The sequence below is a fragment of the Periplaneta americana genome, chromosome 8 (assembly GCF_040183065.1).
Source record: "Periplaneta americana isolate PAMFEO1 chromosome 8, P.americana_PAMFEO1_priV1, whole genome shotgun sequence".
In the NCBI taxonomy this organism is placed as follows: Eukaryota; Metazoa; Arthropoda; class Insecta; order Blattodea; family Blattidae; genus Periplaneta; species Periplaneta americana.
The window spans coordinates 49,855,379-49,868,373 of NC_091124.1; the positions used below are offsets into that span (position 1 = coordinate 49,855,379).

Here is a 12,995-nt window from a genome sequence, read left to right on the forward strand (position 1 = left end):
CGAAATATAAACATAAATCTCTATATTATAGGGATTCATGTGCTTTTAAAATGTAATATATTTGAAATTCAGTTCATTTTTATTTGAATACATATAAGGACTATCGCGAAAACACAATTTTTTAATTCGAAATCACAAAATAGTCATTATTATGTTCTGTACACATGGAACTGCACAGGTGATCATCATATTGTGAGTCATGGCAGTCAAGCCTGGGATTTGGGAATGTTCACAAGGATAACCTTGAGCTGAGCATGAGTGTTCGGGGATTCACATTCTTCACAATCTATATTCATAATCGATTAAGAGCCTTATCTCCATTCTGAATGCTGTAACGTCTTCAAACTCCCTCCCCCCTCAACTTGCTAGACACTTGAACTGATAATTCTTAATATGTAACCGGCAAAGTTCACTTATGCTGCTACACTTCTCGAAAACATCTTCACATTCTGTAATCTTATCAACAAATGCAAACATATTTACCATAAATATAGAACCGATTAAAGTTAAGGACTCATGATAATAACAAAAATATTTTTCAAGTATTTTGTATAGGCAATTGGCTACATCACAATAATCAGACTTTAATGATCTGTCAGATGACGTAATATTTTTTATTGCTATAATAAATTAAAACCATACATTTTTTCAATTTTTTTAATTAGCCACAGAAGCATGCATCAGTAGTTCGCGGAATTTTTGTACCGTACAAGAAAGAATTAATGTTTCATGGTGATCACCTGATTACTTTCACGTGTTAATATTGAACGAAGTTTATAAATATCAAGTTGACCAGTGGTACAGTATTAAAAGTTGTGTAATCAAATGCAGAATGTTGTCAGTCTGTCCGTCTTTGCATGAAATGGGTCCTTGCTGGTGGACAGATTTTCATTAAAGTTTGTATTTATAAGTATAACGACATTATATCGAAAAAAATCAAATGTGGTTCAGCCTATAAATTGTTTTGGCATATCTTACATAATGAAATTTCGTATTTTGCCATAAAACTGACATAGAAAACATTCCAATCATTACTTATCCACAGTTGTTTAATACGTTTCTATTTCCACTCAAATTAGAAAACTTTTTACGTTCAAATGCGCCAAACTTTATAGGCTACATTTGCTGGTCCATTCTTTTATGACTGGATGAAATTAGTATTTTCGAATCTAATTTTCTTTAGTCTCCTTTATATCACTTTTCAACATAACCCACCTTGTCTTTTCGAAGTAACTATTGTTTCGCTTCTCAACAATTTCTAGTTGTTTGTAAATTACGTCCTTTTAAAACAATCTGAGTATATGGATAAAAATAATCATATAAGCTGATCCACCCTTTAAAAACAATGCTGTTACTCCATTTATTTATTAATTTTTGGACATTTATTTTTTCTGATTAGCATGCATATAATCTGGCACATGTAGAATTTAGTGGACTTCTTGAACTTCGTGTTACGCTAAAAACATTACATTTTCTCACAAATTGTACCTCGAAGAAATACATATTCACACAAAAAAATATATATTATATACAAAGAAAAAATCAGTGACAGTAATGTTCTAAAATTCACCGAATCTTACAACAGAAATTAACTGCCAGCTACTTTTAAGCATAGTTTGCTGAACTGTTCTCTTTGCTTAGCAATTTGTAGAGGTCAGTGTCTATTTATTTAATTTAAAAATACTAAAAGATACAACTGTGTATGCAAACTGTTCAAGAGAAAATCTCTGAAGTTAGAAATTTTATTTTAATACCCTCTTTATAAATAAATACTGGTATAGTGAATTAAATAATGTAAAAAAGAACTATAATTTCATTTAAATTTGTGTCAGAGTTCTTTCATTTTACATAAATTACTAAAATAAAACATGATTTGAAAAAATTTAATCATTCATCATCAGATTATCAACAGTAGTCTCACTAGAGGGTTTGATTTATCTAGAGGAAATCAAAACTCGAGTGGAATTTTTAATTGACTATTACAAGATTAGAAGAAAGTATATAAAGATTAGAAGAAATAAAGTACTCTAATACAATAAAATATTAAGGGCCGTATTCATAGAGATTTTTAGCACGGATTTCCGATGGATGATCAGCGTTTTTCATATTCATAAACCAGTGTTAGTGATAGGATATGATTTGAATCCTGTACAAGTAACCAGTGGATAGCCGGGGCTAGTTTAGTACACTCGTAGCGCATGCTGTGAAATGTCTATGAATAGCACCCTAATTGACTTACTAAAATTCTGTTTCACTAATGTTAGCTTCACCAAAACATTTGAACAGAGCCGACATTTCCAGTTGACTATGCGGGAAACAAATGACAATTGCAAAGCATGTTTTATAGTACTGTAAAGAATTTGTAGTTTGAAATGTTGACAAACAAAGAAACAAATGCTAGGGAAGTGATAAAACCAAACAAATGCTAGGGAAGTGAAAAAATTGTAGCGATAAACATCTATGATTGGTTGAAACACGTCCTTTCATATTGTTTGAAAGTAGTATGACGTAATAAAAGCGTAATAGTCACATTAATAAATTAGCATAAAACAATAAGGCATAATTTCTAAGAAGTTAGGAGAATGGTCTGCACAAGAGGAAAACAAATTACGAAGAATAAAGAATACTGTTCGAGTTTGGGATTCGTCCACAAGAGCGTCATGACACGAAGAAGTTTTACTCACCTGGTTGAGGATTGGCCGCTGTCATCTGACACATGGCCATCTCCTACGTGGCGAGCCTCTGCCGTAGTGTGATATCTGCCGTGTTCCACTTACGGTGGAACATTTTTTATTGCATTGTAGAAAATATGACCGTGTCCGTCGGCAATATGGAATTCGGCCGACTCTATGTGACGCTCTTGGAAATGATTTTAATTGTACAAATGCAGTTCTGAGATTTTGATCGAGTACTAGACTTGACAGGGTGATTTAGTTTTTTATTGACCCGTTTTCCTGTCCTCCGGACCCTTTACATCCGGAGGTTACATTTGTTATTTAGTATATATATAAATTTGTTTTAACAAACTTGATATTCGGACCTTTCACATCCGAGTATTTTAGAAATATGCCAGATAATTTATTTGTGGTAGCATTTGTTTTATTATTTTACTGTCTCTTTTTAAATACTAGTTAAGGTCTGAGATTTTTATGATTTTTATGCATCACCCTGTTGAAACTGCATTTGTGAACCTCGTTTTAACCGTGACAACGTTTTTTAGTTCTTTTAAGCATTCTGATTATTGTATTGTGTCTCTGTTCTGTAAGTAATTTTATATAATGGCGCAAATAGCCATAGTCTCTGACGCACCCTTTTTAAACCCCACTAACTCTAAGAAGTGGAAGCATAACTAATAATACAGTGAAACCTGTTCAAATCGGAACCTGAATAATCCGGAATCCTGTCTATTTCGGAACCATTTATTGGTCCCAGCGAAATTTGTATGTATTATGTGTAATTTTTCCTGAATAAAACGGAAACTGTCCAACGCGGAAACGGAAACTGTCTGCTACTGTTCAAAATGGAAACAATATTTTGGACACACTATATTTTGTAATTATATTTTGAAACAGCGTGTAATTTCAAGGAATATACGAAATATGTAGGTCACCAAGATAAAAACAAGTTTTCTTTGCAAAATTCTAGAGGGTACGAGGGTGTGTTGGCCTGTCGGTCATAAATTTTATTACGCTGTTGACTAGGCAGACGAGTCCCTTCAAAGATTTTCAATGCTTCACACCCGTATACTGTTGTAGCTAAACAGAGCGCAAGTGTAGTGATTTCCAGGTAAAAAAAAAAAAAAGTTGCATAAAATGCGGTATTAACATTAAGTGATGAAATAAGAGTTAGCGAGATAAAGGAAAATTAGAAACAAAGTTTATGTGAAATAATATTGAAGTACAGTTGTGGAAAATGGAGGTGTGACACTTGGCGTGCGGCCAATATTGGTGACACAAAAGGAACCAGAAAGCAACTGTTTATGTGAAAATAAATGAACTGTTGTGAGAGTGGGTTATTCATGACCTTTCAAAGAACAAGCCAATTTCTGGATCTGTTCTGCAAAGCAAGCTATTGGACTGGAAAAGAAATGAATTAAACCAGAATTTAAGGCTTCTAATAGATGGCTCCTAGCCTAATTAATTAATAATGTGCAGTGATATGCAGTACAGTATTAGAGTATAGTGTTAGATATTAAATATAATGAGATTAGTAAACTTTAGTAATGCTTAATGACTAATGAGTTACGATAATATTTATACAGAAAATGAGATTTTAATCAAGATGATTCACCAACGTAATAAGCGACAGAAAGCTGATTTAATGTCATGAGTGTTAAATGGAATATTTTGTACTTCTTGCAGTTTGGGACACGCCATTTTGTTTTTCATGTATATGAATGACAAAATATTTCATTTTAATGTCACACCTGAATAATACGGAAACCTGTCCACAACGGAAAAAAAATTAGGACCATGTCACTTCCGTCTTGAACAGGTTTCACTGTATAATAAAACATAAATCCCATTGCTCTATGATAAATAATAGAGTTGTGGGCATACTTAGTTTCATTCTCATAAAGTAAGTATAACAAATTTATTTCTTACAAGTCAGTAAGGTACCGTAAATTGCATGAAGACCTACCTCCAGCAATTCAATATCACACGATGTGTTGATTGTATCCCGCAGCTCTGAATACTTCCATTTGGACAGGTCATACTTTTGTTTGCCCTGTGCTGCCTGCACAGACCTCACCAGTTCTGACCTGAAATTTTATTCAATTCAATTACAAGGATCTGGAGAAAGTTTCTGTCCCCTTCTCCCTTCTTTCTTTCTTTCAAGCTGTTTCAAAAAGTCAATTAATCATTAATTCAAAATTCTTATATGGAAATTTAATTGAAATAAACGATAATTAAGTTATGACTGTAATGAAATGGGATATTTGTTTTTAATAACTTCTATAAATACTGAAATGCAAAGCGTCTTCCTACTTTAAAAAGCAGTTGAATTTACAAGTATAATTTATTACCAACTTAAATAATTATAAGAATATGTCTTACAAGTAACAATACCATTTGGTGATTATTAGCAGTGAATGTAACAACTAAAAGCATTAGTTACAATATTATCAAATATGATGAGAAGTCTTCATTCACCATCTAGGAATAAAATTGTTAGACAGACAAACAAAACAGTAGATGTAGAACAAAAAGAAAAATGATAGTGCAGAATATGATGGCCAACCATTTCCTAAGGCAAAGAAAAAATATACATACACAAGCAATTATTACTGTACAAGAGAGTATCTTTATCATGCAGAGAATACATTCATGCAACATTGTTAATAGTGTGATAATGAACATTTTTCACAAGCTTTCCATTCAATAATAAATAGAAATTTATTTTTGCATCTAATTGATTAATGTCAAGATGTGTATAAAGAAAACTACTGTACATGGGACATTCAATTCTAAAGCATTAAAATTAATCAAATGTCTACACCTTTAAACATGAATTTTTCATTTGCAAAACATTCCAAGGGGCCACTTCAGACCACACATTACTTGAAGCCGAGGGCAGATTAATAAAATTAAGAAATTTATATATATTTCATCATCATCAATAACAGTCTTGGATTAGGCCTCCAGGCCTGTTCCGCTTCCAGAAGAAAGTTGGTTTTTCCATCTCTTCCTTGGTTTTCCGATGTCTCATTTTTCATGAGGTGTATAGTCCAATAGTCTCTTGGGTAACCTATTGTTGGGCATTCTTAATATATGTTCATACCAGTTGTTGCTGTAAGATTCTATAGTATCCGTAATGGCGGTGATATTCAATTCTGTTCGGATGTCACTGTTCCTTTTATGGTCGTAAAGAGTATATCCTACAAGAGGTCTTAGCAATCGCATTTCAGCAGCTTCTATTCTTCGAAGTTGCCCTTTCGTTAATGACCATGTCTCTGTTCCATATAATAATGCCAGGACTGCCATAACTTTATAGAATTTCAAAATTGTTTCTGGTCGAACTTTCTTTAATAGAGTTGATTTGATTGTTCTTAACAGTTGCTGAAATTTTGATATATTTGATAACTGAATATAATTAACCAACTAGAATGCTCTTTCATAGTTTAACTCGTTTTCATTTGTTACAATATTTTTTTGCATGAAGTAGTACTACAATTTGTACAAAAGTACAATACAATGCTCTTATACAGTGCACATAATAATTAGACAAAATCTTACAGAGTAATATTTATATCCCTGTATACAAAGCAGAATAAGAATGAATTTAACAGAAAAAGCAAAATACCAAATAAGGCACACTATGCGTGTACTTTTATATTTATTGTTACCCAGTAATATAAATAGATAGGCCTATGCATAAGGACAATTTAGAATATGATTTCAAGATTATTCAAACCAAAAATTAGTTGAGACAGACCAGCTTGAAACTACATTGTGAATTCATAAGACAAGAGCTTTATACTGGCATCATCATCATCATCATCATCATCAACTAAACAAGTATTAGATCAAGTGACCCATTATCATCTCAATCTATATTTTGACTGAATGTTTGGCAGTAAGTATTCTACTCTGAATGGATTTTAAGTGAGAAAAATAAGTATTTGAAAAGTAGAACTTTAATTACATTTTTCAACAAGAAAAAAGTGAACAATTTATCAAATTAAGCTTCTAAAACTCCTCTCCTTTCTTTTATAACAAGAAACACGCATACGTAATTGCTTAATTAATGTTTCTCATTACCACGCAGAGAAATAAGCAGGATATTCTAAAATGCACAAAAGAGCCAAAGTATTAACCAATGAAAGATTCTTGCTCAAAGAGTTCCAGAAGTAATTTATACCAGTTGTACGAGTATTTATTCACATGCATAAAAAAATAAGGGGATAAGAGAATTTTATAATCAGTGCATTCTAAAATATTATAAATGAATAATTCTGTAATGCAAATTTCAAGACTACTTTTACTTTTACAGTGTTAATAATATTATACATGCATCATGCACCAGAAGAAAAAGTCATCACTAGCTTTTCAATGTACAAATGTCGCGATATTATTTCGAATTTTGAAACAAATCTTCGTGTTACTAAAAGAATAGCTTTGTGAACTCAGCAATTCCAATTTAATTTTATATGTGAAGTTAATGTTGCATGTAAAATTAAATTTTTACAAAAAGATTTAGATTTTGTACTGAAAATATTGATTTCTGTATTGTTCAAGTGCAGAATATTTTAAATACTAACTGAAATGTTTTCTCATCGGTAATCTAATAAAAGAATATTTTCCTCTACATTAATAATTCAAAGATAATACTTCAAAATACAGTAAACTCTCGATTATCCGGGCTAATGACTAGATAAATGTGCACAGCTAACTGAAAACACTGATAATACAATTTTTTATATACTGAGCATAGTCTACAGTAATGTGTTTGAAAATTTAATGGTATGTCAAATATTAACATATTCCATTATCACTTTTAACAGTAAACTTTGGAGTGTGTCGATACTGTTCTAGATTATGTGGAACAATGGGATTTTAATTACAGCGATACTGAACTGCACTTTGTACTTGTACTTGTACTTGTACAGTATGTCCGGGAAGTCTGTATACTCCTATACCTTATTAGTTTCTTATTAGCATATCATATTATATTATTATATTGTAATTATTTATTATTATTAATATTCATAACATTAGTAATTGCTTTGAATAATTTCAAGGAAAAATTGTTCCGGGGCCGGGTATCGATCCCGGGACCCTTCGCTTAGCGCGCGAATGCTCTTCCGACTGAGCTACCCCAGGAACTATACACGACACCGTCACAATTTTTCCTTTGTATCCACACGACTCAAATGAGCTGACAAGACGCCAGAACTCAACTTTGAGTGTACACAGTGTGACTTTAAATTGTGGCTTTCTTTTAATGTACCTCCAGTAACGAATGTATTTGAGTCGTGTGGATACAAAGGAAAAATTATGACAGTGTCATGTATAATTCCTGCGGTAGCTCAGTCGGAAGAGCGTTCGCGCGCTAAGCGAAGGGTCCCGGGATCGATACCCGGCACCGGAACAATTTTTCCTTGAAATTATCCAAACCTGCTTTACAGGGAGCTACTACCTGAAAGCCAGATTTGTATTAGTAATTGCTGTTGGTGCATTGTCGTTATGTCGGTGTACCGTTGTTATTTTTATTGTTGTTGAGTTCACCTCACTCAATTGTCATTCTGCGAGTTGAAATGGCAGACACAAGTTCGTTTTCTGTTGAAGAGAGGTTAGTCTCGAGTGTATGGATACATGAACGTCCTCACACAGAGAGACAATTAGCATCATACGAGAACACTTCGGGAATGAACTTGTGTCTGCCATTTTAACTCGCAGAATGACGATCGAAGTGAACTCAACAACAATGGTACATCGACATAACAACAATTACTAATGTTCATCATCATCATTATCCAATTCAAGCACTAATGTAGCAGTCTTTGGCCATCTTTATGTTGGCATTCTCTCGACATGTTGTTTCCAATCAACTCTATAGATCTGAAGAAAATTTAATATAGGTTGGACATTCAATTCTTCAAAAATTTCTGTACAGCAGAACCCCGAATTATCCATCACCCTATTAATCAATCGGCAGATTATCCGACTTTCTTTCTTTCTTTCTTTCTTTCTTTCTTTCTTTCTCTCTCTCTCTCTCTCTTTCTTTCTTTCTCTTGTTCTTCATTGCTCGAATGCCCTACTTTATAACTTCTATGCAAAATATCTTCCACAGGTGTCAAAAGTGTTTTGCTAAGTATCGAAATAAAAATGCAAATATTTGAGAACTTTGGGAAAAGAGAAACCACAGGTCATTTCGCATCAGAATACGTGACTGGCGTTACAACTGTGCACGATTTAATGAAAAATAAGGATAAATTGTATAACATATGTAGATCTAAAACAGAAGCCCTCTACTATCCTTATCCTTCCACAAACAACCATCATAAGGAACTTCCTTGGCCCTTATTAACCAGAATTAAATTAGTGAACTACTGATTCACTATCTAGCATGTTAAACACAACACTACGGAGGAATAATATGAGACTGTAGTATGGACTTAACGCAAATATTTTATGGTACGGATTATCCGATTTTTTCGATTAACCGTCCAGTCCACTCCCTTCATTACCACGGATAATAGAGGTTCTACTGTATTTCGTTTTCTATCCCAAAGTGTGTATCATGCTGTTTTTCTCATGAATTTCATTTCATTGGTAGTTATACGTTGAACATCATAACATAATAATAAATAAATTACAATACAATAAAATAATACGATATGCTAATAAGAAACCAGTAAGGTAGAGGGGTATACAGACTTCTCGAACATACTGCAGAGAACGATAAGGATAATATGATTGTTGTGACCAATTACAAATGTTCAACCAATCAATAATCGTTTTGTCTGGTCGTCTGTTGAAAATATACATATAAGTCTCATAAACATGTTACAATTCAGGTTTGAGTCACAAAGTAAAGCCAAAAGGGGTGGCTTGTTATGAGCAGACATTTTACACAAAGGTCACTTTGACTCACACACTCGAATTCCAAGTTCGGTTCACATGTATTCAAAATTTCATGACAAAATTACAGTAAAATGAACTTTAATGGTGCCCAGACAAGCCACAAACCAGATAATCTATGCACGGTTAATCGAGAGTTTGCTAATGAAAGACTGTAATTAGGAAATTGAGAGGCACTGAAAACAGTAGACCATATTTTTATGAATTAACTTTTTCTGTTAGCATCTTTTCCAACATTTCATGTAACATTGCCGCTGTTTGTATTAAAAATGCAATTTTATACTTTCGGTGAGAATTATATGATGATGACTCTTTCTTTGTGGACATGAATTTCAATATAGTACAATGCTTTCTTTCCACAACCGTGTTAATTAGGCAAGCCTACAAAATCCAGAGTGCTAGTATATTTAATCAGTGCGTCTGTGCTATAATACCTGTTGAGCTTATTTGGCGGCGGGCTCCTGATCTCTGTGCAGGCTGACCTACTGATGGAAACAAGCAGAGAAGATATTGGCCCATGTAATGGCGGGTCAAATATACATTACCAGTATCCTTCCCTTCTCCTTAACACCCTATACACGTGTCAAGACATTACTGGTTCCAGAAATTAATGTACGATTCCTTATTTATGCAAAACAATAATACCCACATGTGTATGGAACATTATTTGCAATTCACCGGTACTGGTTGGTGGCGGAACAGTGCAATATATGTACTTGGCTCTTAAGGCTGTACAAAATAATTTTGAAGTTTCAAGTTACATGCAAAGATAAACTATACAAAATGAAATATAACAGGCTATTTTTTAAGTCATATCTCAAATACTACCTAGTTCATATAGGTACCCATTTAAGTTTGGATCTGTTTTATACCACGTGAGATGGGTGGGAAGGACGTGTACTTTTTGGGATAATCCAGATATTCTAGTTAATTTTTACACACAGAAAGTAACAACAACTTAATGAAACCAAAATGAACAGGATTAAAACTGAACAATATTTAGACTACAGTATATTTATTTACTTGGTTACTTAACGATGCTGTATCAACTACGAGGTTATTTAGCGTCCATGGAATTGGTGATAGTGAGATGATATTTGGCGAGATGAGGCCGAGGATTCGCCATAGATTACCTGACATTTGCCTTACGATTAGGGAAAACTTTGGAAAAAACCCAACCAGGTATTCAGCCCAAGTGGGAATCGAACCCGTGCCCGAGCGCAACTCCGGATCGGCAGGCAAGCACCTTACCCGACAGAGCTACACTGGTGGCACTACTGTATATTCAAGTAACGTTTATAATAGTTAGGGAAACTTCTTACCACGTCTTAATTTCTTTTCAAATGAATGATGTGCCATCTGTCTGCAATATTTTCGTATAATAAATAAATATTACAATATTGTAAGAAAATACAGGGTGTTTCAAAGTGATGGTCAGTAATTTACAGATGAAAAGTACACACTAACTCAAGCAAAAAAGCTCCAATATACATCGGTTCGCAAATTAACTATTTTCGAGATAATGCATATTTTCTGCGGAGATTTCTCGTTGGCTAAGAGCAGACATAAATACGTCTATAACTGAATTCTATCTAGAGCAGGTGTTCAAAATGCTGTTCATGCATCTGAACGCAACGTTTTACTCTTCTCGGTAGCAAGCCGCGAATCCTCTCAGGCAGTCCTGGATCATTCCTTATTTGCTGAAAGGCATGTTCAATCTGAAATCACAATTCCTGAAGTGTGTTGACTTCAGAAGTGTAAGTAGGCTTTTACAAGGCCCTAAATATAGAAATTTAATCATATTTAAATCCGGTGACCTAGGAGGCCACAGAACAGGCCCTCCACTGCCTAAGGGAATATTGCAGAAATGATTAATTTGTGGACCAATGTTTACTCCTACTTTCAGTTAGTACTTTTTATCAGTAAATTATTGACCATCACTTTTGAAACATCCTGTATTGTAAACAGATGGAACACCAGTTATTTGAAACAAAATTATAAAGTCGTACCTATGAAGTTATGCTGACTGATAAAAGTTACTTCAATTATCTATAATCGCGAAGATTTAAGAGTAAAGTTATCCCTATTCGAGACTCTGGAGGTCCACAGTGTTGCGGGAGGTTAAAGCTCCCACCTTTAAACACATTCGGCACTGAGTAGTTGTAGTAGGGATGCCAGTTCTATATGCTTGCTACTTTTACCACAAATAAAATATTTATGTTGGAGATTGAGTGAACTTCAGCACTATAGTGCGGCCAGAGGGATTAGATCAATGAAGAATATTCATGGCTCCATCGGGAATCGAACCTGCGACCTTCCAGCTTGCAGCACAACATCTTAACCATAACGCTATCACAAACTCCAATCAAAAAGACTGCATAGAGCAAAAATTTGTTTCTATTGAAGTTTTAAAATTGTTTTCTTCCTTTTAGAAATTCAATTTAATATGGGTAATGTTCAGTGTCTTAATTTGTTTAATTTTCTTAACTTTCCCCTCAAAAGCAATGTAAATAGTGGTGAACAAAACTAAACATGTAATGTTAAAAACTTATGCTCCTGATTTCTCAGTATCATCTTCGTAGTGAGGTACTCCATTATATATTACTCATCACCTTGCTGATTAACCTGGGACAAGAGTTTTACATGAATTAAATTCAAAGCAGACAAAATAGTCATCACATAGCATTGCACACTAAGGACGGGCAAGAAAGTACCACATTTTCACCTAAAAGCGAATTTTTCACTTAAAAAATAGCCTGACACACAACCATAGCTATTTAACATCATCCCTCAACCAACCACGTCAGCAACATATTTGCTTCTAAGTTGCCATTACTTTAAACTACTGTACCCTCTTCTCCTAATAACCCGATACAAAATGCAAGGATGTACTTATTGGTTTTCTACACAGTGTGTGGGAGAAGATGGCAGAGAGAGGAACAGGAATGAGAATGCCACATGTGAATACAAAATACAAAGCAACCAAATCCCACCAAATATATTACAAGATATATCCATGTTGAAACTTGCATGAAGATCTTATAAATTTGCTAATAACCTTTAAAATAAACGTTTTCTGTCCTCTAACAGAAAAATATTAAATACCACATAGGGTGAAGTAGGGCCAATATAATACAGTAAAAAAGTCGGGCTAATTTGATATAGACTTTAAAATGTATCAAAGGTTCAGTTCGAAAATGTTTAAAACTGTGATTATAGAATTAGATTTTATGCTCGTTAAGGAGCAATACTGAACGAAATAAAAAAAATCATTAATTAACAGTCTCATAAATGTATTAAAACAAAAGAGTTTTTTTCCTTGAAAAAAGTTCGATGTGATACTCACTCACTTTTGTTATTGATATTGAATGAATAAAGATAAAATCATTTTTAATATCTTCCTTTACTCAG

At 33.6% G+C, this 12,995-nt stretch overlaps 1 protein-coding gene across 3 annotated transcripts in view; it reads right to left on the reverse strand.

Annotated features, from left to right (window-relative positions):
• Positions 1-12,995, reverse strand: part of jar (Myosin heavy chain 95F jaguar) — a 206,189-nt gene that overhangs the window by 9,005 nt on the left and 184,189 nt on the right. The window contains exons 20-21 of one of the 3 annotated variants that reach the window (XM_069832848.1): positions 10,019-10,066; positions 4,642-4,762 (exon numbers count right to left, since the gene is read on the reverse strand). In XM_069832848.1, the coding sequence (XP_069688949.1) occupies positions 4,642-4,762; positions 10,019-10,066 (169 nt within the window). Of the gene's footprint in view, positions 1-4,641; positions 4,763-10,018; positions 10,070-12,995 lie in introns of all 3 variants that reach the window. The other 2 variants (XM_069832847.1, XM_069832849.1) reach the window with 2 other exon arrangements.